Source organism: Gymnodraco acuticeps, unplaced genomic scaffold (assembly GCF_902827175.1).
Source record: "Gymnodraco acuticeps unplaced genomic scaffold, fGymAcu1.1, whole genome shotgun sequence".
NCBI lineage: Eukaryota > Metazoa > Chordata > Actinopteri > Perciformes > Bathydraconidae > Gymnodraco > Gymnodraco acuticeps.
This window is the reverse complement of record NW_022992177.1, coordinates 1,730,169-1,756,928: the sequence shown is the minus strand read 5'-3', so window position 1 is coordinate 1,756,928 and position 26,760 is coordinate 1,730,169. Positions and strand designations below refer to the sequence as shown.

The 26,760-nt window shown below is 40.3% G+C and overlaps 3 protein-coding genes across 7 annotated transcripts; 1 reads left to right on the top strand and 2 right to left on the bottom strand.

Moving 5' to 3' along the window:
- LOC117538793 lies at window positions 1-10,656 on the bottom strand. Of its 4 annotated transcripts, none has more exons than XM_034204682.1 (27): window positions 10,319-10,656; window positions 9,168-9,219; window positions 9,046-9,063; window positions 8,889-8,960; window positions 8,690-8,782; window positions 8,201-8,323; window positions 7,719-7,775; window positions 7,509-7,598; window positions 7,341-7,433; window positions 7,180-7,254; window positions 6,877-6,969; window positions 6,710-6,793; window positions 6,219-6,293; window positions 3,371-3,448; window positions 3,184-3,276; window positions 3,029-3,103; window positions 2,813-2,893; window positions 2,624-2,716; window positions 2,463-2,537; window positions 2,268-2,348; window positions 2,101-2,184; window positions 1,957-2,019; window positions 1,765-1,833; window positions 1,578-1,646; window positions 1,357-1,482; window positions 1,121-1,271; window positions 1-1,027 (listed from the first exon to the last, which is right to left on the bottom strand). In XM_034204682.1, the coding sequence occupies exons 1-27, from the start codon at window positions 10,634-10,636 to the stop codon at window positions 565-567; spliced, it is 2,844 nt and encodes a 947-aa protein (XP_034060573.1). In that variant the 5' UTR covers window positions 10,637-10,656; the 3' UTR covers window positions 1-564. The 4 variants fall into 4 exon arrangements, with proteins under 4 accessions (XP_034060573.1, XP_034060574.1, XP_034060575.1 ...); XM_034204683.1 differs by having other exon boundaries at window positions 3,029-3,088; XM_034204684.1 differs by having other exon boundaries at window positions 6,877-6,948.
- A 1,055-nt stretch (window positions 10,657-11,711) lies between these two features.
- Window positions 11,712-17,041, top strand: LOC117538803 (aromatase-like). The gene is made up of 10 exons (XM_034204704.1): window positions 11,712-11,989; window positions 12,611-12,803; window positions 13,079-13,229; window positions 13,307-13,461; window positions 13,710-13,886; window positions 13,976-14,090; window positions 14,173-14,287; window positions 14,773-14,935; window positions 15,022-15,260; window positions 15,335-17,041. The coding sequence occupies exons 2-10, from the start codon at window positions 12,704-12,706 to the stop codon at window positions 15,563-15,565; spliced, it is 1,446 nt and encodes a 481-aa protein (XP_034060595.1). The 5' UTR covers window positions 11,712-11,989; window positions 12,611-12,703; the 3' UTR covers window positions 15,566-17,041.
- A 6-nt stretch (window positions 17,042-17,047) lies between these two features.
- On the bottom strand, window positions 17,048-26,714 carry ap4e1 (adaptor related protein complex 4 subunit epsilon 1). 2 transcript variants are annotated; one of them, XM_034204668.1, is made up of 21 exons: window positions 26,391-26,714; window positions 25,512-25,583; window positions 25,270-25,393; window positions 25,020-25,093; window positions 24,825-24,946; window positions 24,549-24,708; window positions 24,299-24,465; window positions 24,119-24,192; window positions 23,898-24,020; window positions 23,705-23,814; window positions 23,387-23,526; window positions 22,856-22,968; window positions 22,627-22,745; window positions 21,402-21,704; window positions 20,718-20,829; window positions 20,491-20,629; window positions 20,155-20,401; window positions 19,067-19,612; window positions 18,373-18,563; window positions 18,133-18,293; window positions 17,048-17,745 (listed from the first exon to the last, which is right to left on the bottom strand). In XM_034204668.1, exons 1-21 carry the CDS (start codon window positions 26,529-26,531, stop codon window positions 17,585-17,587), a joined length of 3,399 nt encoding a protein of 1,132 aa, XP_034060559.1. In that variant the 5' UTR covers window positions 26,532-26,714; the 3' UTR covers window positions 17,048-17,584. The 2 variants fall into 2 exon arrangements, with proteins under 2 accessions (XP_034060559.1, XP_034060560.1); XM_034204669.1 differs by lacking the exon at window positions 25,020-25,093 and having other exon boundaries at window positions 26,391-26,554.
- Window positions 26,715-26,760: the final 46 nt, after the last annotated feature.

Below are 26,760 nucleotides of genomic sequence, written 5' to 3'. Positions count from 1 at the left end.
TTTTTCTTCTCCGATTTTTGCATAAAAATTGAATTATGGACTATCAATATTTTTTTCAAAGTGACAGACACATTGCTATAACCTATGGATTAACCTTCAGCCGCGTTTTTTCTCGTTTTAATGCCATTGAACACGACTTTTGATCAGAATAACAGCTAAAGTGAGCATATCTCCGTGTTTGTATTTGCTTCCCCTGTCACGAGTTCAGATCGCTCAGTAATGATCCTTATATTTCTATAATCTGTGGACTCTCAGGATGTTATCTAAGCTTGTTTGTGCAGATACAATAAGTATATCGATCAGTGTAGTTAGAGTTCTGTGCTAATGGCCTTAAGATTGTTTCGCTCATAGCTAATTCAGAGGTGCTAGCTTTGTGCAGATTCCTGCAGATGACGGGTTATCCCCCCGGTATCGGGGGTGCTGTGTAGAAGAGGTTAATACAAAAATTACAAATTACCCTTCATCCTTCATGCTGCTTAAATCAAGCATTGTGGTCAATAAATTAATTTCAACTGAATGGGAGTTGAAAAATAACTTTATTACTTACAAGGTTTGTGGTAATTCTTAGGTGTATTTGAGTTTGACCTTGCAGATCTTTACACTGCTGTTGTCCCACATGTACAGAACTTTTTTGTTCGGGTAATAAGACAGCATAGCCAGGGTGCCATTAGCTGGCCTCAAATCAAAACTTGCATCCAGAGGACTCTCTCTCATCAAATCAAAGGCATATGTGACTCTTCTGTCTTTATCATCTGTAAAATATAGCACCCCACATACAATGAAAGCATTGCCTGCTTTAGTTGTAGGGTAGTGAGTGTTAATGACAGACTCCACAGAGAATGTGTCAGGATTTAACTTTGCAACCATTGTATCATCTTCTGTATCTGCTGCAAAAATGACCCACAGTCCGTTTTCATCCACTGCAAACTTGAAATACGTCTTTGAGTTGCGGGAAAGATAGTTCAGGTTGTTATATCTGCTGTTTGCCATGGTCAGAGTTTTGGTTCTCCTGGTGTTCAGGTCAAATCTGTGAAATGATAATCAATGGTTAGTTAAATAGACCTAAACAAAAGTTAGTATAGGCAAGTTAATAAAAGTATAGCCTACCACTAAGACTCACTTTCTAAGTCTGTTTGTTCCTCCGTTGTGAAAATAAAATGAGCTCTTGTAAACGACATGACCACAGCCCTGGAAGAACCCCTTGGCATCTATCGTCTTGGTTCTTGTATCCGGTGATGCTGAAATGTTCCTGTGCTCCACCAGAAGTCGACCTGGAGAGGCAGTGTTTTCAAGTTCAAATATACACATGAACTCTGTCTGACTTTTGGTTTCTTTATAAAATGAAAGGAAAATCACCTGAAAAATGATCGGCCAGCCAGTATCGATCTTGATCCACCTGGGATGCATCGGACATCCAGGCTCCAAAAGTGCTTTGCATTTTGGTGGCTTTCTCTGAACATTTAATGTTTCTAATGTTGCACGCTAAATCAAAGACACATATGCCCTTCAATATTTGTTAGAGCTGATATACACACTTACATTCAAACATTATTTGAAACATGATTTCCATAACTGACCAGTTTTTGTCAATCGTTCATTGTTTTTCACATTTATCCTGTTAATAGTTTGGAGTGGATATGATGAGTCTAGAAAAAGGGAAGAACAAAATCAAAAGTAGAATCATTCATAATTTCATTTTAAGTATTAGAAACTAAAATTAGTAGTTAATATTATATAAATATGGGACACAAAACACAATCATACCCCTTTCCATGGGTGTATCATTAATGTTTCCAGTGTTGTTGACCCTTTCCAGGTCTACAGATAGTGAGGCTGCAACATGAAGGTAAACACAAATAGATTAACACACAACAATAGTGTAATAGTGCAGAATAATTAAATCATACTAAAACCAAGTGTTACCTTTACATATTATTCAAAAAGAATGCTTCCTACCTTTCAATGATGGCTGTGTAGCATTATTGAGTGCATCACTGTTTTGGTCCGCAGACAGTGGAGCTGTTTAATGAAATAAAACATTATATGTATTGTTTTAAAGTCACTTGCTTTCCTATTAATTCAAAACAGAGTGCTCCTTGCCTGTTATTGTCGCCTCTGTAGCATTGACCCTTTCGGTGTCCTTCGATATGTCGTGGCTGTCGTTTTGAGGAAGCAATACAGACTCTGAAATTAAAAGTATTGGGTTTGTTTTCATTTAGTTAAAGTTTGTCTTAACAGTATCCTTGCTGCTCAAAATGGTTGTTTACCAGCTTCAAAGGTTGTGTCTTGATGTTTCTCAGAGTGAGAAACATCTCTGTAGATCTCAGTTGAATATGGTGTTGGTGATTCTGCAGAAAGAAAGAGGATATTCAACAAAAAGCGATGGAACAGATGATAAATAAAAGTGTGAAACCAAATGTGTGAATGATCAATATTGATACCATTTGATGACAGTTGCTTACCACCTATCATGGGTTTATCAATAATGGTTCCACTGTGTTTAAAGGCATCATTGCTTTGTTCTGCAGAATCCGGAGCTTTTTAAAGAGAGGACACATTCAATAAAACGATTTAAAGTTATGGTCATTTGTTTTGCTCATTATTCAAACAACATATATCCTACCTGTTACTAATGTCAATGTTGCCTCTGTAGGATGTTCACTCTTGATATCCTTCAGTGCGCCATGACCGTTTCCTGGATAAAGTGATACTGACTCTAGAAGATAAAAAAAAAAGTATAAGTGTTTTTAACTTTTTCTTCATAGAGTCAAAGTTTGTATTCGCAGTCTCCCTCTGGCTCAACATGGCTTACCAGTTTCCACTTTTATGTCTTGATGTTTCTCAGAGTCAGAAACATCTCTGTTGTTGTCAGTTGAATGTGGAGTAGGTGATTCTGCAGGGAGAAAGATAATATGCAACAAAAAGTGATCAAACAGATAATACATATCTCTCTTTTGAGGGAGGAGGAAAACTAAATGTGTGAATGAATATTGATCCCAAATTGTGAACCCAGTAGACTGTTTCTTACCACTTCTCATGGGTTTATCAATAATGGTTCCCCTGTTACTAAAGGCATCACTGTGTTGGTCTGCAGAAAGTGGAGCTTATACAAATAAATGAAACATAAATAAACATCATAAAGTTATGGTCACTAGCTTTGCTCATAATAAAAACATTGTATACCTCTTAATATTGTTATTGTTGCCTCTGTAGCATGTTCTCTATTGGCATTGTTCAATGTGCCATTACCACCATCCTGGTTAAGTGATACTGACTCTATAAAATTAATAAAGAAAATAGTGTTTATTTGTTTTTCTTCATATATTGAAAGTTTGTCTTAACAGTCTTCCATTGTGTCAACATTACTTACCAGTTTCCACTTTTATGTTTTGGAGTTTCTCAGAGTCAGAAACATCTCTGTTGGTTGTTGGATGTGGAGTTGGTGATTCTGCAGGAAGAAAGATGACATTAAACCAGAAGAGATGGTACTGATATTAAATCATATTCAAATGTGATGTCTTAATTCCTGAACAGCATATCATCAAGTCCTCAGCTCATAAACTTGGCTGTTGTTTATTTCTGTAGAAGATTAAATCCACAGTTTACTCACCAGTAACCTGGAACATCCAGTTAATCCATCTCTCAACGCTAGTTAATTTAGTTGGAATGCTGTTAACAGCATTCCCACTACATTTTTAGTATTATTCCGTCGGGTTATTTTGGCCCTCTTCTCCTCCCGCATTGAACATCGCAGAAACTCCGTTCAAACATCAAAACGTTCAGCTCGGTCGAGAATTGATGGCTATTACTTTTCTCATTCATAACTTTCATAATTCTAGAGATACATCCCATAATACATCACATTTTTAACATTGAAGTCAATGGAGGAAATCTTCAGACTTCAACAAATCTTCATGCGAGTTCAACTGCTAACTGTTCATTCATACTTTCACTCAGAAACCTCATTCCAACTTTAAAATGTTACACATCTTTCTGACATTATTCGTGTAAAACAACTTTTACATTTTAGAGATATTAAACATTGTTCAGACCTTGTTTTAGAGGTTTTCTTCACATTTTAACATTAACTAGAGTGTGTGATGTCACAGCTAGAGTGGAGGACAGCTTGAAATTCGCATTCATAATTTTTTTTTAAACAGCCATAATTCCCAAACCCTACATTCCTGAGACATAATTTATCATGACAAACGTAGGAAAACATCTCGTAGCTTGAAAAATGACAAATAATTAAGCAAAAATAATTAAACAAAATGCCTCTTGAGGGCATGAAGTGACAAAAACGTTCAAAATTCCTCCATTGAAGCCCATTGTAATTTCAGGCAGATATTTCCTCACGGTAGCAGCCGCACACCTTTAGTTAAACTGCCAAAAAGGCCACATTATTAACCCGAAACTACACAAAAATTACACTTCAGATACTCAACTTCCTTGACATGTTTCACGTTTTGAAATTTCACAGATATCTTTTACGGTTCTTCCACAAAACGTTCATGTAAGAGGTTCATCTCTCATTCAGAACAATGGAAACCTGTGATCTCTGCACACCTCGTTAGCTCAAATATAAACATCTGTGTAATGGAACACGATGATGTCCTCACTCCAACTGACATGCAGCAGACTTCAACAGTCCAGCTGTGAAGACATCTTTGAGACAGTTTTGCGATTTCTTCAAATGCCGTTGCCATGGCAACACAATGCTCGCCTTGAAACATGGTTTTCTCATAACTTCAGTGAAGATACTCCAAACAGCCCAGAACTTCACAGGTTTAATAACGATGCAGCCATCAATGCATCTAAGCGTATTATGGGGTGTCATCAAATACCGTTGCCATGGCGACAGACCACTCGCCATGAAACACGATGAGGCTGTAAGTCCAATCGACACGGTCCAATCGTCCCCCAATCTTCACTTGTATATCACCGGTCCATGCCTCAACAGCTCTACGCCAAATCTGAGATCTCACCATATGCCGTTTCCATGGAAATGCATCCCTTGCCATAAAATATGATGTCACTATAACTCCTATGCAAATGTTCAAAGAGTGCTCAAACTTCACATGTGTGCTAACAGTCCAGCCGTGAAGACATCTACGTGACAGTTTTGAGAATTCTTCAAATGCCGTTGCCATGGCAACACAATGCTCACCATGAAACACGGTTTTCTCATAACTTCAGTGAAAATACTCCAAACAGCCCAAAACTTCCCAGGTCTGGTAACGATGCAGCCATCAACGCATCTAAGCGTATTATGGGGTGTCATCAAATGCTGTTGCCATGGCGACAGACCACTCACCATGAAACAGGATGTCGCTGTAAGTCCAATGGACACGGTCCAATCATCCCCCAATCTTCACTTATATATCACCGGTCCATGCCTCAAGAGCTCTACGCCAAATCTGAGATCTCACCATATACCGTTTCCATGGAAACACATCCCTCGCCATAAAACATGATGTCGCTATAACTCCTATGAAAATGTTCAAAAAGTGCTCAAGTGTGCTAACAGTCCAGCCTTGAAGACATCTACGTGACAGTTTTGAGATTTCTTCAATTGCCGTTACCATGGAAACAAAATGCTCGCCTGGAAACACGGTTTTCTCATAACTTCAGTGAAAATACTCCAAACAGCCCAAGACTTCACAGGTTTGGTAACGATGCAGCCATCAACGCATCTAAGCGTATTATGGGGTGTCATCAAATGCCGTTGCCATGAAGACAGATCATTCGCCATCAACTTAGTTCAGAAGTTTGCGGTTCAAATATTCTGCTGCTTTTCCAAGCCTTTTTACTTTATTTTCTTCTCTCATCACACATTCAAGCCCCCAGTGTTCATGTATCATTTCAATCTAAATTCTTCACTTTCTTCTCACACATTTCATTTAAATCTAAATGATTCACTTTCTTCTTACACATTTCATTTTAATCTAAATGATTCACTTTCTTCTTACACATTACATTTCAGCATAGCAGTTTAGCATCAGCTTTTCAGCATAAAGCATTCCCACTAGCAATTTCTTCAGGAATTGCATTCCCTAGTTTCTGGTTGTTATTGTTTTGGGGTGATAATGAAGAGTCTAAAAGATTATACGACAAATAGATATATTGTGAGTAGTCTACAACTTTTATAAGGTTAAGTGTATATTGTGCTCCTCCACCTGTTTGAATAAAGGGCAGCAGATGTGTATTCTGATTCTTACCACTTTTAATGGATGCATCAATAATGGCTCCACTGTTATTGAAGGAATCGCTGTTTTGGTCTTCAGACAGTGGAGCTGTTGAAGGGAATTCATTATTAAATGAAGTTTTAAAAAAGTAATTTTCACCCCTTTTACTCATAATTCAAAACAGAGTTATTCCTACCTGTTAATAATATAGTTGTTGTATACTGTATGTATAAAGGAATGGATAGTAACCAGATAAATAGATGAAACAACGTTTGGATTTAAATGATTGTGATAATTTAACATGGCCTTTTTTTTTTTTATTCCATGTGTTTATGATTTTTTACCAATACATGAATATCAAATGTTTTGCTGAATTTGTATGTCCTACCACACATTGTTCACTTTATGAGTTTAAACTATGTTCTAATATTAAGAAGGTCTGAAGGATTAAAAAGATCTGATACTGACATTTCTATTGAGAAAAATAACAATACTAGGTCTTAAAATAAATCCTTCCAGCTCACCAGAATCTGTATCTCGAAGTATCTCAGTGTCAGTAACATTAATATCATCTGCGGCTTCATGAGCTCGATGTTGCGTTGGTAAGACTGTGGACAGTTAATAAGACAGCATGAATAACAGAATGAAGTTAAGACCACACATTTCATGGAGGAGTCTGAGTATCTCTTACCTGCTAATAACTTTATTGATGCCTCTGTAACATTTCGTGTGCTGTTTTCAGTCCACGTGTCATGCCTGTAGGCTGGACGCGGTGACACTAAATCTGTATTAATTCAAACTGAATTTAGATGACCATATATTTTTTAACTAAATAAAATACTAAACAAGTATATGGTATACTTTGTCTTGAAACAACAGTGACGGGATAACTGTTAACTGGATTTTACATTTGTTTTTAGAGTGATCTAAATCGAAATGTGAATGGGTGAATACTGAGATCAAACATAGTCTATATAATGTGAACGTTTCTTACCACTTTTCATTGGGAAGTCCGTAATGATTCCACTGCCATTGAAGGCGCCACTGTTTTGGTCTTGAGAAAGTGGGGCTGTAGAATGAAACAGTTACAAACATTAACAGTGTTATAGCACCTTTAATCAGATGTTTAATTATAATCCAAAACACAGTTAATACCTGTTAATAATCTGATTGATGCTTCTGTGACATTCTCTGAGTTGGTCTCGTTCAAGGTGTCGTGGCCATACTCAGGATGACCTGATACTGACTCTAGATGGAAACATTAAACAAGATGAAAAGTGTTCTCAGGTCTTACAGCGAAGTTTTCACATAATGGATGCTTACCAGACTCTTTACTTGTGTTGAGAGTTTCTTTAAAGGCAGTAACATTCAATACGTCTTGGCTCTCATTGGCTGCGTGTGGTGTTGGTGGTTCTGTGGAAATAAAGACATCATATAATGTTAAATGAAAAGTAACATGAAGACTAAAGTCACAAACAGCATATCACCTAAATGATTAACTCATAATTGTTGTAGTTCTGAATTTCATCCTACCAGTGTTGTTTATTGTTGAGCTGCTGTTTTCTTTATCCGCCAAAGAAGGAGATGAGTCTAAATATGTAGGAAAAGATTATAAATGAAGTTTTAACTTTTAAAAACCTTTCTTAAAATAATAATAATAATAGAACAAATATGTTGTATAGTTGTAAATGATTTTAAATATTTAAGATTCAGCATTTAGGCCAATAAAATATATCTTTGCATTTTTCAACCACAATTCCTGGCTGGTAGTGTGTAGATCCCTGATTTAGATAATATTAGATTTTAATTTAATAAAAGGAAATACAATGTTCAGAGACCAACACTTGAAAGTTGAACGAAACATAAAACGAAAACAAAATCTAAATTAATAGAAAATATGTTGTTGTTGTCAGGTAATACTTTTCTGTTAGAGAAGAACTAATACATCCCAAGTCCTTGCTACAACCGTGAAACGTGCTGGCTTATTAATAATGATTCAGTGAAGATGTTCTCACCCGTCAACATGTTGTTTTGATGGATGTGTTCTTCGATGGTGTTGTTTCTCACTTCATTATTACAGTACCAAGCAGGACATGGGGAACCAGGTGGGCCGGCTGGGCCCCTCGGACCAGGAGGACCTGGAGATATCAACAAACAACACTGCTAGTCAATGACAGTCGCTCTCTATAACAAGATTAAAACATTAAAGCTTGAAGGGAAATCAAAACGTGTTTTTCCCCCAAATTAGTTCTCAAAGGTTTTGGTTCCCTTTTTTACTATATCCCACAATAGGATTAAGTTTGGAGGAAAACATGGTGACCATCTTATTATTTTAGAACGTCACAAGTAGTGGAGCTAAACAGGTTAAGTTTGTCCTCTATATAAAGAATATACAAAACTTCTTGATGATATCAAATAAAGTGACAGCTTTCCAAATGTTATCTTGAGTCCGATAGATTATCTCTCTGTTAATATACTTATTTATATCAGGTTAAAAAAAATACCTTCAACGAGAATGTCATTGTAGGTCTCTCCTTTAGGTCGGGGGGGCCCAGGGTCTCCTTTGGTTCTGCATTCTCCTTTTTCACCTGGACGTCCTAGTCATTGACAGATTATTAGTTTAAAACCACTGAGTTGAGTTCTGGTGCACGCTCGAGGAAGGGTTAGTCTTATTCTGTTTATTTCAGACGGCAGATCTCTCACCTCTCCTCCCTCGTCTCCCCTCCAGCCCGGGCACTCCCTGCTGTCCTGCTGACCCCGCTCTACCTGGCAAACCTAACAGGAAAAAGTGCCGTGAATGAAGTTGCAAATTCACTTTAATGTAATAGTTTATGCAATTAATTATGGTGCCCATTTTTACCTTTTGGGCCAGGTGGACCTGGGGAAAAATAAAACATTGAAATGTTTAACACAAGTTAAATAGAGTAGAGCAGCACACATGAAAACCACAGCTGATGTATGTCCACAGAGTATGAAGTGCACCTGTTAAACAGACTCCTCTGGAGCCGTTACACAGATCCATGAGGGCTTTGACCTGAAATGAAGAAAGCAGAAAAAGCAGGTGAGGTCGATGTTGATGGTAAATACATCTGGAGGCTTTCTACAATTCATAGTTTGGTTTTTAAATCACTTGGATGCAAACATATTATTTTTCTTTCTCGTGAGACACCTCTCAGGATTTGAAAGACAAAAAACAACTATATTTACCTCCCATTTAAGAGCAGAAACGATGATTTGATTAATTGATTAAACACAATTCTCCCTGGCAGCACTTTTGATAATTAATTAATTGTGCATGTTATCTTTAAGCCAAAAGTTGACTTTTTCTTCATCTTCTAGGATGGACGTGGATCGGACAAAAAAAGCTATTTGAAGTTCCTTCCTCTCGGAACTTGTATTGAGCATTGTTTTTACTATTTTCTGGCACATCACAGTTAAAAACAATGAATCCATGCATCTTGTGCATCCATGCACCCGAGGCGTGTGGTGCAGTGGGTAGTGTGTTGGTGTTCGGATCAGGGGGTCACAGGTTCAAACCCCACTGCAGTCAGCATGTCGTTATGTCCCTGGGCAAGACACTTCACCCCAAATTGCTCCTGTGGGGATTGTCCACAGTATTGAGTATGTAAGTCGCTTTGGATAAAAGCGTCTAACAAGTGACATGTAATGTAATGTAATCTTGAAAAAAGTTGTTCTAATCAAGTTTTTGTTTGAGTATTACTAATCATTACTTATGATTATTTATCTTTCCGGTCAATATTATAACTACATATTGTTTTGGTAAAGCACTTGTGTGCCTCTGATAAATGTGCTGTCAAAACACACAGTAGCGCCCTCTGGAGAAAGGCCAGGTTCCTGTCGGATGTGAGTACAGTAGAGGGAGGAGCCGTCACGCTCCACTAAGTATTTGTCCAGAAAACTCTCAGTGGAAAAAAGATCTCTGCAAAAAGACTTTAAGATTATTTGCATTACTCGGACATGCTTCTTCTCCCAAAAGGGAAAAGGAGAAGGAAATGTCTCTATAAAAGATGACAGCAAGGAGTTATCGATTGCTCCCCTGTTCTGTCTTATAAACACATTCTCCACTAGTCACATGTTCATAGAGCCCACATTAAAATCATTAGGTGTCTTACAGGAACCATGGAGTATGCCATCATCATCATCATGTCCTTCTCCTCTTGGGTCAGATCCTCCTCCTGGTGTCTTCTGCTGCGTTGGAGCTTCCTCAGCTCTCTGGGCTCTGCAGGGTCTTGGTTCAGGACCCCCGCCTGCAGCCTGCAGCTCTGGGACAGCTCCTGCATCTGAGCCTCCAGCCGCACCAGCTCCTCCGTCAGCTCCTTCTGTCGAACCAGCAGGAACACCAAAGCTCCTGAGCTCAGCAGCAGCAGTGCACACAACCCCACCAGCAGCAGCACTTTCCACGCCAGACAAACTCCACTCCTTTCCTTCATGTTTGTGCCCTGTTGCTGCTCCTCCGCTGCAGAGTAATCTGAGCTCTGACACTCACTAGCACATACAGCACATATCTGATAACCAGCCAACAGATGAGACGTCAGAGGGAAACTATGCCGGAGGGAAATCAACATGTCAAGATATGTTTGTAACTCGTACCCAAATGATGCATTGCGTAAGAAAAAGCATCTGGGAAACAGATCAAGTGTGTAGGCCTGCTTGATTCAGAAGCCACTTATGGACATATTTCAAGAATGACATATCCTTCACACACAGTGTAGTGCCTTTCTTTATTCTCATCCTCTTTCTTTCAAAATTTCCACCAGTCAGTCCTACGCAAAATGACATGAAAGTGGAATAAATAAGTGGTGAACAAGGGGATCTTTCTTTGGATCTACAAAAGAGCTTTCACATTGCTTTCAGTGCACGACTGCAAGTGTGTGGATGTGTGTGCGTGCAATACAATATCTTTCTAGTAAATAGTTTTTATTTTCATGAATACTGTTATGGACATCCAAATGGAAGGTTATAGTTACATGTTTTTCTCCCCTTGTGCTGGTGATGTTTCCGGAAATCTATAATTATCAAGTTGAGTCTCTCTACTACAATGAGAGCAGGCTTGGCAGCCAATTCAGGATACCCCCCCCAGGGCGACATCTTCTTCAGCAGAATAACAGCTTTTCATTTAGGCTATTCAGGAGCTGAGCTGGAAGAACAGCTCATCAGAAGCAAACAACTTCTGCACAGACACTGATTTTATAATGTGCATCCAGGCTCATTTTGGAAGTAATGGAGCACGGACACTCATTTCAAATGACAAGTGTTTCCATTTTAAAGATGACAATGTCTTTTCCCCCAGTTCCCTTTTGTGAATGGCTGGTTAAATCCCTGCTCTCTTTGACATGGGTCAGTCTGACCCAGCTAATTAATTTCCCCTGAATACCCTCCTAACTGGGTGAATTGGACAGTAGGGTTTCTTTCTTTTGAAGAAATGTGAATAAACCCCTATTAAAAAAAACTAAAGATAGAGAGTACATCGTATGAAAGACCTGTGGGTTTTGCTTTCTTATGAATAAAAAGACTACACTTTTGGGTCCCTCTGAGGCTGCTTTGTGGTTCAGATGTGCGCTGTTATCCTGCCTGTTCACTGTTCGGCCATGTAAAAGTCCTTGTAGCCCCAAGTGGCAGTGTTCCTAAGCAACCAGTAAAATAAGGGCTTAACTGAGGATTTATAAACACTTGAACCAGTGCGATTTATGAGGAGAATTAAATCATCCGGAAAACCAGCGGATAGACCTGCCTCTTTTCAAACTTTCCTCTCACTCCTCAGGAGCAGGACACTACCAAGAGAAGTAAGTGAAATGATTTGATAACTTGTGCATTTTAGAATTTAAATAAATGTTCGTAATAATAACAAGATGTACATTTAATATATACTATATTTGCTATATCTTTATTTCATTTTATGCTTTCATCACTAAATTATTCTTACCTGGTTTATATGTATTTTAATGTTATTTGTCCATGTTATTCTTGTGTGTTGTTATTTTGCTTATTTGTGCTTTGCCTTGAAAATCAATAACATAATAAGTAAATGATTATAATAAATAGATATAAATAATTGTTTTAATAATCCCGTTGAAGGTGTAGAAACGTCTTGGTGTGCAAGCAAATGTTTAACCACCTTTTTAGTTGATACAAATACATTAAAACATGTGGACTTTGTTCCTGTGTTGAGACACCGTCTTAGCCACATTTTGAAATGTAATTTAAACTCTTATTCTGCATTGTGTTTCGATGTAGTTCTGCCTCAAATATACTCAGCTGTTATGAGCATGATAAAACTGCTGTAATGTAAAGAAGAAAAGGTAATAATACATCAGGACAAGAGAATTACAATGGATTTAAAGGTAGGCAGTTTAAGGTTCTGTTTTGTAACTAATGGATGAGTTTGTGCTGTCCTCTGGCGAAAGGAGACAGACCTTTATGTGCAGAGGACAGACAGAGTGAGGTGAGGTGCGTTTGTGAAGAGGATTCAGCCGCTGGAGAAACTCACCGCCATCCTGATGGAGGTCGACTCGGTGTCTGAAATCACCGCCGCCCTTCTTCTTCTTCTGCTGCTGCTCTTCACTGTCTGGAGTCGATCACACCGCTCACATATACCTGGTAAAAGACTTCTATTCTTATACTTAACTTGTAAAGATTCATCCAATTGTGTGCAAAGGACTGCAGGTGTTGGCAGATAGATACGATTTTTAAAATGTTCAGCGTTTTGCATTTGAATAATCCCAGTAAATGTTCATAATTTAAAGTAAATGTTTCTGCATCATGATATTAACACAATGACATGATAGTTCACTGATTTCCATAAAGTTAGACCTGTGTTTTCACTTAAGGCATTGGAGCACACAGTTCATTTATCACCTGCTTCCCTCTGGCAGGTCCTTTCTTCCTGGCAGGGCTCGGTCCTCTCCTCTCCTACAGCAGATTCATCTGGACTGGGATAGGAACAGCAAGCAACTACTACAACAAAAAGTATGGCAGCATGGTCCGAGTCTGGATTAATGGCGAGGAGACCCTCATTCTGAGCAGGCAAGTCAACTGAAATAAACAACTCTGTACATTTACCCATTATCTGATGAATCTGTAGTAAGTCAAAGCGTCTTCAGGTCCTCAGCAGTGTATCATGTTCTGAAGAGCGCCCACTACACGGCCAGGTTTGGGAGCAAGAAAGGGCTGGAGTGTGTCGGGATGGAGGGGAGGGGGATCATCTTCAACAGCGATGTCCCGCTCTGGAGTAAAGTGAGGGCTTATTTTTCTAAAGGTGAGCAATTACCTTACACAAGAGAGTATGGAGTCAATGTTTTTTGATGCATTATTTCTCCTCTTTCTTTGAAGAAACATACAAAAAATGTAACCAACGTGGACTTTTCACTCAATTAAAACAGTTTTAAGGGGCCCCATTATGCTCAAAGAGAATTCCAATGGATAAAAGGAAAGCTCTCAACAAACATCAAGTGTCTCTTTTCAAACCCCTGCAGATGGCAATCACCACTGTCATTTGTTTTACAGCTCTGACAGGCCCCGGCCTCCAGAGGACGGTGAGGGTCTGTGTGAGCTCCACAGCCAAACACCTGGACCGCCTGCAGGAGATGAGCGACCCCTCCCAACACGTGGACGCCCTCAATCTGCTGAGAGCCGTTGTGGTGGAAATCTCCAACAGGCTGTTCCTCAGGGTGCCGCTCAACGGTCAGCAGCAAATGTATAATACAAACTGAATCACCTGCCAGCAAACATATCACATTGTTCTCATGTTTTATTGTCTGCTTATAACTCAGAAAAGGACTTGCTGCAGAAAATCCAAAACTACTTTGAAACCTGGCAAACAGTTCTTATAAAGCCTGATATCTTCTTCAAGATTGGATGGCTGTACAACAAGCACAAGACAGCAGCGTAAAGCCGCACATCACAACAACTTAACATCTGCCTCGTGGTTTCTTCAAGCTAATCTCTCTGTTAATGTGTGTGCCAACAGCCAGGAGCTGCAAGATGTGATGGAGAGCCTTCTTGAAGAGAAAAGGAAGATGATAAATGAGTCTGAGAAGTTGGATGATGATCGTGACTTTGCAACAGAGCTGATCTTTGCTCAGGTAGGCCTACGTCTCTTTTAATACATCTATTCCACCAGTCCTATAGTTCCCAGTCCACCCTGATCATGTCATGTGTTTGCTGTGTACCCAGAGGTCGCGTTAACCGAATATTTTCCGTCATTTTGACAGATTAGAACAAACTCGGAACAGCGCCAAAGTTTCCCCTTAGCGAGGCTCCGGTGTTATGCCGTGTTATGCATGCCCTCCAAAAAGGAAATTATACAGTTTCCAAACCTAACTGTGCCATGCCGTACAAATCATTGAAATGTCTGTGAGTTTTGGCTTTACGCTGTGCACGCTCCCGCGAGGTGCAGCAGCCATGCATAACACGGCGCATGTGAACTGTCCCCCTCGTCAGAGTTGTGTAAAGGCCGATGGGTAATTCTGGATTTTGACGGACGTTTTACGATCCTGTCCGTCAAAATGACGGGCAGCGAAAAAGTCTAGCGCAACCTCTGTGTGTACCTTCATTTTCTTTTGAACAGAACATCGGAGAGCTTTCAGCGGATAACGTCCGGCAGTGCGTGCTGGAGATGGTGATTGCTGCACCGGACACTCTTTCCATCAGCCTCTTCTTCATGCTGATGCTTCTGAAACAAAACCCAGACGTGGAGCTGAGGATAGTGGAGGAGATGAACACTGTTATAAGTGAGTACATGTGTGCTTCATGAATCTCAGTTTCTCTCCAACGAAACTCTTCCAACAATCCATTAATGCTGCTTTTTCATTTCCAGGTCAAAAAGATGAAAACATTGATTATCATAGCTTGAAAGTGCTGGATAGTTTCATTAATGAGTCTTTGAGGTTTCACCCGGTGGTTGACTTCACGATGAGAAAAGCTCTGGAAGATGACAGCATCGATGGCATTCAAATCCCAAAAGGCACCAACATCATTCTCAACATCGGTCTCATGCACAAGTCTGAATTCTTCCCCAAACCAGAGGAGTTCAGCCTGATGAACTTTGACAAAACAGTAAGTCATCAGAACATTACGTGGTTCTGGAAACAGAGACAAAGCCTCAGTGTTTACCCTCTTCTGTTTGGCAGGTTCCCAGTCGCTTCTTCCAACCCTTCGGCTGCGGGCCGCGCTCCTGCGTGGGCAAACACATCGCCATGGTGATGATGAAGGCCATCCTGGTGACCTTGTTGTCTCGTTACACCGTGTGTCCTCGCCGCGGCTGCACACTGGACAGTATCAGGCAGACCAACAACCTGTCGCAGCAGCCGGTGGAGGACGAGCACGGCCTGGCCATGCGCTTCATCCCCCGGACAGCATGAACCCACACAGGAAGCACCGAGACACACGCAGGGGTTAGATTTGAGGAAAACCACTACAAAGCATGTAAAGTATCAAACTGATACAAAAATATTCCTTGGCCAAAATGTAATAAGTTGTCTTGAGGTCACAAAAAACAATATAAAAGGCAAAAAAAGAAAACTACATGCGATGTGTTGCCAACTTGCTTTTGTGTAATTTGTTTTCACATTAATCCTAGTTCAAACCTGTTGAACTAGGAGTAAATATGTGTTAGTGTGTTTTGTATTCATCTGTGTTTTCTTTGGAAGCTCAGAGACGCTGTTGGTCCGTTTTTAAAATCTCACCCTTGTTTTGTTTTTCTCTGCCGTTTAAGACTCAAGCACAGGCCGAAAAGAAGGTTTGCAGGGATTATCTGTACCGTTTAAAAAAAAACATTTGATCTTTCAAACAGGAGAGCAAAACAAATTGCCAAGATTTCTTTTTGACATCATGGGGAAATGAAATCACACCTGGAAAATAATCATGATTGATTTAAGTGTTATTTAGAACATAGGGTGAGGTGCACTTCCTATCCTGTGCACCTCTCATCAGAGTATTATTAACAGCTGTAATAATGTCTTTTTTTTGCTTCCAGCTAATATGTGTGTATTTAATGAATGAATAACAATTGAGTCATAAAGTTTATTTACATGTATTTATTCATAAGTTAGCAGAATGCAGTGACAGGCACAACATTGATTTCCTCTGTACCACAGGCACAAATCAAACACGCCTCCTGGCATTAGATCATAAGGCGTTGGGTTAGAGTTGAGTTTCACACACATCGTTAACTTCATGCCGTGCCTGCAGTCAGGACACAGGCCACAAAGAACTTCCCTTCAGGTTGGGTAACATAAAACAGGCAGAGACAAGTCAAATCTCTCACAGCACGATCAAATGAAGGAGCACTATGACTTTTTTCTTTCAGAGAAATTAATATAAAATATTTTCTGTAAGAATATAAATCCAATAAATACGTTTTTAATACTGCATTGATACAAAAATATAATAGTCAAAGACCACTAAAAATCCACCTTTCAGCGAAACCCACAGAAACATGAATGCATAGATCACCATATCACGCAGAAGGCAGCGTCTGCAAAACATGAGGGAAAACTGAAACGCTCCTCACATTAACGCACAATATGGACATCGAAGAGTTAAATGATCATTGCTATTTTTAAGACAACACACTCTCTTCTTAGATGTAATAAATACGTGTAACGGCTGCATTCAGTGTCAGCATAATGCAGTCCTTAAGACGTAGAGACAAACAGGGATAAAAAAATGTAAACATTTTCCTTGTGTTTAAACTTCAGCCATAAGGATGAGCAGGTTGAGTTAGAGTGCTTAAAATGTTCCTATCAATGATTCCTAACCAGGAAAAAATATATACATTTCATTTGGTACTGCTAAAAGATCCTTCCTGTGCTTCTCCTCAAGACACCTTATAAATAGTGTCAGCGCTTCACTCAGTATCGCCTTTGTCTGATTACAAATCACTGTAATGATCGTTCTAGCCTAGAAAATAAAGCAGATTTGATATCAATCATTTCACCAATCAGAAAGCAGGACATGATATTTGAGTATTTAGCATGCAGACCAGCAGCACAACACGTACTGTAGAGATTCATGATTTCCCCTTCACACCAAGAAAACTATACTTATTTCCTCCCTAACAGTGTTTCAACCATAGAAGTATTCAAGTCATCATGTAGCCCTGTCGAAATCTTAAGACATTATTGTTATTCTTTAACATCAAACACCCTAAGTAGCTTAAAAAACACAATCTCTTGGCCCTGAGGTTATTATTACCAGCCATGTCTTTCAAATTCTGTAAATAATTACACCAGTTCAACGGTTACAAATGAATGCTTCATGGACAAAACGTTGTAGTGGAAGAGATAAACAGTTGGTTAACACAGTCATACCTTCCTCTTCAGTGTTTAGGGTCAGGTGATTGTGTTGCTCAGCAGTGTCAGTGTTGGGGGGGGGGGGGGTCAGTGCTCCTGTAAGGCTCTCTGACAGAAGTACATCAGGCAGTCGGGCAGGTCGGGGACCGGAGAGCGCAGCCACACGGCCAGAGTCCCGGCGTGCAGGCGACAGTGCATCAAACACGGCTGATCCTGCAGGAGACGGCAAGCTACAATGCCCTCCATGCCTGTAAGGACAATTAAAAAGGTTATTTATGCAGTAATAGCATGAAATATAAAACATATCAACCATTAGTCAAATATTGCATCACATATGTAGGTCAATTTGTAAGTCAATGTGTAGGTCAGTTTGAGATGCCTTCAAATAATAGAAAACAATTCAACAGGTTATTTTAGAAACAGCAGTTACAAGTGGGAATTTGCAAAGGCTGAGACCACGCATGATGCATTTTCTCACACACACAACCTTACAATCATTTGACTTTCATGCCTACTTTCAGCCTCTTATGGCAACAGCTGTGACCAACAAAGATCGGGAAAGTCTTGTTGCCTGGACAGACGGAGCAAGCTATGGAGCTGCCGGTTGCCTCAAGAAATGCTAAATGTGTGTTCACCTATGATTTCCACGACATGAAGCTGGAGTTTCTTCTTCAGCACACTCAGAGAAGCTGCGAGAGGTTCAGGGTCGTCACTGATCAGCGTCAGGTTCTGCTTTGTGTCGTGAGAGAAGTCTAGCCACATTGTCCCGTACTCCTCTGTGGACAGGGTCAAAGGTCTGAAGAAAACGTTTGAAATAACAGTCAGCAACTAAACGTCTCTGCACAGACAATGGGAGAAAAGGAAAGAATAATCACCTGATGAAGCTGGAGAGAGGCAGTTTGTACGAGAACTGCCCCGACTGAGGCGTCCCGACAGGAAACTGGTAAGAAACCGTCCCGACCAGTTCAACGTGGACTGAGGGTCTCTTCACAGACAGGGAGTACTGACACACTGCTACACTGTGGCCCCTCGCCCCCCCCACTGCACCGTCACACTCACAGGACACCTGAAACACATGACAACACACTGCCATTTAATATTATAATAATAATAATAATAATAATAATAATAATAATAATAATAATAGCAAAGTTGTATCTGTTTAGGACTTTTCTGTGTGCTCAAAGTGGGTAAAATAAGCGAGATAATAAATAAGATAAAATAATAATAATTAAATAAAAGCAACACAGAAATAAGACACAATTAATAAATATGATAAAAACTAAAAGTAATAAATAAAAAAATACAACTTTTAAAAAAGAGAAATAGACGTGGGATGTTACTAATTAAAAGCGTAGTTAAAAAAGTAGGTTTTAAACTGAAGTTAAAAAATGTCTGCAGAGTTTTTGACTCATTCTTCTTGGTAAGGTGTTTTTAAGTTTGGGAAAGTAGTCAATAAAAGCTTCTTCCCAAATGTTATTTTGAGGGACTTTTGGAATATAAAAAATATATATATGAAAGGCTGATAACTATAAGGCTACAACATAATGTGCTCCATAATTACTGTACCTCAAGTTCCTCTGAGTCCAGCTCCAGTAGAATCTGTTGGATGTCAGAGTCAGAGGAGTTGTAGATAAAAACCACCAGCACTAAATCACCCTCTTTGTGCACGTGACAGGCGGAGAGATCCAGGCTTTGGTCGGAGCTCAGAGGCGTGATTTCTGAGTGAGAGAGTCCAGAGAGTTCAGCAGGAAGATAAGAACTGAGCAACAAGTCTTTAGGTGGCTCTTCATGTGGAGCCGGATCAGCTGCAACCAGAGCGTCATCCCCAATGAGAGAGGGGCTGCTTCCCTTCACGTCACTGTCAGGCAGCTCTTCATCACAGGAGCCGTTAGCAGCAGCGAGGCCCAGAGAGAGGGGGGGCGTCTGTTCCAGAGGAGAGACGTCCGGCTCGGAGGTGATATGGGAGTCCAGGAGGTTGTTACACATCAGGGTATCCACTGTGATCGGAGGAGAGACCAGGGAGTGGGATACGTTCTCGCTGGCACCAGAGGATGAGGCGGGACTTCTGGCTTTTCTTCTGAAGCGCTGGGGTGTCGGCTCAGATTTCCCCATCTGTTATAAAGAGGATGTTATAACAGATGCACTTTCAGAAATACAGTGCAGGGTTATATTTGTAAAGGGCTTCAATATCACAGCAGAGTGGGAAATAGAGCTGAAACAATGAAATTATAACAATTTTTGTAACTGAATATTTTCAGAACAAAAATGGCAACATTTGGCTCCAGCATCTCTGATATGAGGATTGTGTTTTTTTTTGTATTGTTAGATTTTGGAAAAACCATTTAAAGATGTCAACTTTTCTTGACATTTTATATATGAAAACAATTTCTGATTTAATTGAGGAAATTAATGGCGGATAAATAAATAATAAAATCATTAGTTTGTAAAACATTAATCCTGCATCCCCCTACATCTAGAATTCTGTGAAGTTGCATTAAGCACCAGATGTCACATGTCTGCTGCTGCTTCACAGGCTTCACTATTACCAAATGAAGACACATAAGTCTTCATTTGATCTGACACTAGAATTATAATATCAGACCAATGTGTGCTTTCCCACTTAAACTGAAAAATATAAGAATCCAATATCTCACCAAACACACAGAGCTGTGGGAGCCGAGGCCCACAAACAGCGACGAGGCCAGCTGCTGTTTCTCTAGCTCTGGCTCGGGGGTGGGGGTGTGAGTGGGGGTCTGGCTGTGTGACCCGTCAGCCACTCCCTGCTGGCTGGGGGACCGGAGGGTACTGGGGACCTCCACGTGGGCTGACTCCTCCGCAGGTTCCCTCTGCGCCAGGTAGCCCTCCCTCCCCCACACCCGCTTCACACCATCCAGCCTCAGACTAGAGGAGATGGTACAGAAATCAAAGTATGAGCATTAGACCAGTCGTGCATCTGTGTGTAAGCTGTTGTTGTGTGTGAGTCTACATACCCTCCTTTGTGAGAGAGGTCATTGCTATTGCCCGACAGCCCGGAGCTGATGGACAGCAGCGTGGGAGACTGTCTGTCTGTGATGCTGCAGGAGGACATGCTGAGGGGCAGGGACAGGCCGTATGGCTCCAGGCTCAGCGCTGAGGAGGACAACACAGTCAGCACAAATCAAAACAACGCAGAGCGCACGCTGCCAAATCTGCCACAATCTGAAGCTCAGGGTCTCACCTTTGGCCTGAGCTAGTTCCTCCTGCCGTTGGTGCGGAGGCTTGTATGGAGCAGCGCCAGCAGCCAACGCCTCTGACACAAATCCATCCAGAAATGAAAGAGAGGAATCCACCTGGAAAACAACACCAACATTATGTTAGACTTCTCCTTTAATGGGGATCCTGAGATCATTCTGAGGAGTTCTGCAGGACTAAAGAAGTTACAACTCTTAGTTGTGCAACAAAAGACCACAAAATGACTAGAGGAAGCATCTTAATCGAATTAAGAATATTATTATTGTTCTCTACTTCCATCCGATACTTAATGCAGTTCAATCGAAACCCATCAGACTACTTAAAACATGCCTAAACAGCCGCTTTGATTTCAACTGAAAGGATGATGAAAATAATCATTAATGTAATTAGCTGGTTGCCATGGCGGGCAAGTGCATGCAAGTCCTGTTTCCCTAACATCAGATAATGAGCACTTAACTCTGCCAGAGAGAATGAACTACAAAGAAACATCATACTCTGTGGTTACAAGAAATAAAACGTTTACGATGTTTTTCTTTCCACAAGTTTCAACAGGAGCAGATACAGTGTTGTTATGCAACCTGGTTCTAGGAATACTGATGGAAAACAACATCACATTGATAAATAGCCTACAATGTAACATCATTAGTGTAGTTCTGCAGCCCCACGTTACCTCCAGGGGCTCCAGGCCGGTGTGTCGGGGTAACACCCGGGCTCGTAGCTCCGGGTCCTGGCTGAGGTGCTGCAGCTCCTGGGCCCTCTGCCTCAGCACCGTGTCCAGAGAGCTGCTGTATGTCTCATAGACCCCCCGGGCCACAGAGACACCGGCCCCCCCCTCACAGAGCTTAGTCATGGCCATGAGGACCCAGCTCTTAGTCTCACTGCTGGTGGTCTTCATGTCCAACAGCTTGGCCAGCAGCCTCAGGACTGTGTCCACTTCAAGGTCCGCTCTCAAACAGGAGTATTCCCCAAGGACCTGTGCATGGCAGAGGGGGGGCAAACCTTTAGTGTGTAATCAGTCAATGTGGAAGGAAAGGGTCAAAAGTAGTATTGTTGGCGATTGTTTTCAGTTTTAACTGTGACTTTGTGTCATTCCTGTGAAAATTTGTTCCATGGTCTCAATTTAAACACTTAAAAGTATGCTTATGATCTTGCTGGACATGTTTTAAAACTCTTGGTCTGCAAGCAGCATGACTCTGCTTGTATCGTCTGGGGCCTAAAACTATGATATGAATTCCCTATCTGAGTAACTTAGGCCACTAACTATTTATGATATTTTAGAGCACTTCCACGTTTAAATTATATGGTTTCTCTAAGGCAGTGCTTCTCAAAGTGTGGTCCGTGAGCGCCCCCTAGTGGTCCGTGAGTATATTGGTAAAATTTCACATTTGAAATAAATAAATACATTTAAGTTTTCCGCACTCTCGCGGGAATATCTCCACAATGGAGCGAGGTTAAGTTTCACTTTTGATTGCATAATATAGCCCAGCGCAACACCTTCGTCACACATGTTGCCACTTGTTTGTACAATTTTCAGGCGATTTGTAATATGTTCTAGAAAAACGATGTGTTTTTTGATATTTGTGGAGTTAGGTGGTCCGCGAGTGTTTTTTTATTGGTTAAGTGGTCCTTGGTATGAAAAGGTTTGAGAAACACTGCTCTAAGGGGATTGCAGTATGACGTTTTTATTCTAAACTGTCTGAAAACCTAATTCCTCCTGGGGACCAAAAAGTCTTCCTGTTCTGATTCTGTATTTTATCTTCTTTTAAATGCCTGCAAATTGTGAAGTTATAAGTAGAGTATTAATTAAATCAGACATTTTTGGTTACGCTGCTTTTTGTTCTTCTTATCATTTCAGAACATGTATACAGACTGCTCTTTGTCCCACCAGCACTCACCCAGCTGATGACTTGGAGGAAGCGCTGAGGCAGTTTGCCAGGCTCTCCTTGCAGCAGAGAAACATACGAATCCACAGCAAACAGCCTCAACTTCCTGTCTTCCTCCACGCTGTCAAACCCTGGGTCATTAGAGGAAACAATTGCATCGCAAAATGATAATAAACATCGGTATCAAATGACTGAACTGAAACAGAACAACAAACACAGAGTAAGTGTTGGGGTATCTCACCCTCAGACAGCAGTTTCAGGAAACTGTTGGGGATGTCCGGCTGCATCGTGTCTCCTCCCACTGAAAACACCGTGCTCATGGTCTCAATGAACCACTCATTGTCCGGTGCATATGTATAACGGTTCATAGGAAAACATTAACACAATAAATACGAACTAACAAGGTATAAATAATGATTAACAGAGTTTGTAACCCTCTCTATTTTAAAAAACAAAAGGCGTGTTTATCAAGATCATGAGCTTTCAATGGTCTGAAACAATACTGTATGTTGGTTGGAAATAGGCCTGATTAATTGCCTCTTGAGTTTAGGTACATTAGGAACCTTATCTTTTAGGAAAGTTACTTTTCTCCATGATGAAGTTATACAATGCAAAATGTGCTTCTTGAATCAGAAAAGCAATTCCAGTTGGAGGCTCTTATTGCAACATGTATAGCAGCGTCATTATGTGATTGGTGTACTTCACAATTTTCTTTCCATTCTCTGGGAGCAGTGGGCCACCAAAAGATAAAAATACATGTATTAAAAGATATTTTTCCGCCAGTTCAGCCACCTTCCCCACCAGGTCAATGGTGGTGTAGTCGTCTTTGTTGATGCGCAGAAACTCCAGCATCTTATCCACGATGACTGTGACATTCTGGGCGTTGGTGATCCGAAAGAGTAACTCCAGAGTCTACAAGAGAACAGAACGAGAACTATAATTCATTTCATTTCATTTCAAACCTTTATTTATACAGATAAATCCCATTGAGATCATTGATCTCTTTTTCAAGGGAGACCTGCTCAAGATAATGCTGCAAGCCCACCATACTAAGACACCTAAATCCAGACTCCAGCAGTATCTGCCTCACCTCACGCTTGATGATGAGGTCGGGGTGATCGAGACACTCGATGATGGTCATCTGATGCTGCAGGGCCAGTTTGGGATCCTGCTGGACCACGTAGGTGAGGGCCTTCAAGCCTACAGAAGCAATTCATAAAACAGTTACTACAGTGTACATCTGAGATCCTGATTGTTGGAAAAAAACATCATTTTAATCTTACCGAGATATTTGAGATTAATCTTCGACGACAGAACAAAGTTGCCAATGCACTTTGCAGCTTTTTCCAACAGTTCCGATTTGGGATGAATGGTGTAAATACATTTTACACACTCAAATAATATTGCTGTAAATATAAACAGATTTCAACAAGTCATTAAAGACATTACTGAAATGATTTCACACAACCAAATGTACCACAGCAGTATTTTAAATGTCACATACCATAGGTGATGTTATGATTAATCTCTGCTCTTCGTAGAGACTCGTCGAGGACTTCATACATGATCTCACTTGTACTGTCAAAATAATAACAGACTCAAAACATGTACTTGCAAGCATTTGAGCACAAAAACATCAAGGCATAACCCGCAGATTCCTGGGGAGAAAATAATGGATATTTACCTCTGGTCATTCTTCCCAAGTAAGCACAGTATTCTGAGGAGCTGAATTTGCAGCCATGGAGCAGGAACACTGTGATAGTTGAAATCCATGGGCAGTTTTCCTCCCACCACTTGCTTCAGTATGGTGACAAAACTTGTCGTCAGGTCCTTATAACCTTCTGGATTCTCCTGGAAGAAAAATAAAAAACCAGTGATGAAACTGTCATCAGTAAATCAAAACAGAAAGTCCAGAGTCTAGAAAAATGTATTACCTCGATCAGCTGTAAGTAGATGTGTAGTGAAGCCGTCATGACGCCGGGATCCTTGTCACACAGAGCTTTGCGAAACTTGTTGTGGATGTGTTGAACTTGATTCGGTGCTATGAGGTAGAATTTATACAGTGCCAGGACTGCTTTTCTTCGAATTATTTCCCTTTAAAAAGGTTAGAAGAAATCCTTACAATCAAAAGATTCAGGCAGATTTTTCATGTTGTAGTTGAACACATATTGGTATCTACATAGACTTGAAAGTCAAAGGGCACTTCTTACTTTGGGTGGTTTAGTTTCTCCTCCACCAGAGGAAGGATTGCAGGAATCATATCTTTGGGAAACATCTGGCCGACAACAGTTAGAGCCATGCACACTTCAATGAGGTTTGTGCTCTGAAGATCCTGGAAACACAAAATACATCAACACCTTGTGGCAACACAGCACATCACAAATGCTGCAATACCAAACACCTACCTTTAATACAGTGTTCACAAGAAGAAGAAGCAGCTCATGACTTTCATTCAGAAACAAAGACACAGCGAGATAACCTAAAAGTCAGACGCATAGAATTATTTTCCTGCCTAAAGCACTATAGGAAGGAGCAATGAACTACGGCCAAAAAAAGGTTTAAAAGTGATACTTATTTAACTTAAAAAGATGCTATTCATGAGATTTAGTCAGTATTGCAAAAACACAAATGAGTGATAATGTCAAAAGAACATACCGACTCTTTTCTCCAGAGCGGTGCCTTGTTGAGCCAGTTTGATGGCATGAATATAGCTGAACGAAGCCTCATAGCCGAGCATTTCACAGTAGATCGCTCTCACCATGAGCTCCTTCATCTGCCTCTGTATCAGATTATGACACAAGGAAGAAGTGAACAAAAACATCTATCATTTTAGACATCAATGGACCCATTTCAATTATTTGTGACCAAATCAAATAGGAAAAAGAGGAGGTTTGTACCATGGATGTGTTGGGGGAGGAAACCTGTTCTTTGATGGATGTTAGCTCACGTTGAATCAGTTTTTCCTCCTCCTGTAAAAAGACAGTTATTATCACATACAGAGAAAATGCTTTTTTATGTTGATAAGACCATCAAAACATACTTCAGCTGATGAACTACATATCAGAATCTCAAAAGTATTAAACAACTTTTGTGGTGACGTTATTTAATAAAAAAATATTTTAAAATAAAGTCAACCAAAACAAATATAAAAACCGTTTTCTTTACCATAGCATGGCCTAGTATGTTATGCTAGTGTACAAGACAAGTTGAAAGACAAGTTCTAGTGACTTAAGCGATAGACAATGGTTCAAAGTGAACATTAGTTATTATGTCTAGTTAATAACATTGACTGTGTAACTCATTCCTGATTGGTGCGTTCAGGTGTGTGTGGGAAACTACAAAACCAAGGACTTTAGAATAAGAACAGCAGCAACACTTTTTAATAACGTTCATATTTTCCTTCAGGATTAACTTTTCTGCAACCCAGTGTGTGAATGCAAAGCATAGTGGCAGCTGACTCTTAACACACTTAAAATATCTGGGTTTATAACAAGCACATGAACGTACCAGCAATAACAAGTTTTAAAAATAGTCCCAGCTCTGATTTCACCTGTGGTAGCACGTGATAATAACAACAACAACAACAACAGAAAGGTTGTCTATAAATCACTCCAACACGTAAGGAATATAATAGAAACAGAATATAAAAGCCATTCAGTAAGTAGATTAAAACACAATGCCTCTTTTTTTGTTAGCCCTAAGCTAACCCTAAGCTAACATGATCAACAACACACATCTTATTTCTCCTAAGCTCCAGTTTTTGGGGAAAGACTCACATGTTTGGAGGTCAGCTCGGTGATCCCTCTGATGAGGTTTCCTAGCTTCGAGCTGGAGGACAGTTTATTGGATCCAGGCTGGGAGTCTAGAGACAGCAGACCCGGCAGAGCTGTCAGGGTTTTCTCCACAACATCGCTCATTTTGTCACTGAGAAGAGGGTCCTGGAAGCAGTTTTGTTTCTTTCTTAATACACTTATTTAATCATCTATCCATCTCAGTAAGAGTTTCGTAAACAGAGTCAGGGAAAGTCTATTGTTAAACAGTTACAAATATCATAAGAGGTAAAATGCTAGCTTGCAAGTCGGCCATTGTTTTGATTCAGCAGACTGGCCAAGGCTGGGTGGTGATGTCACTTCCGTTTGTGTTTAG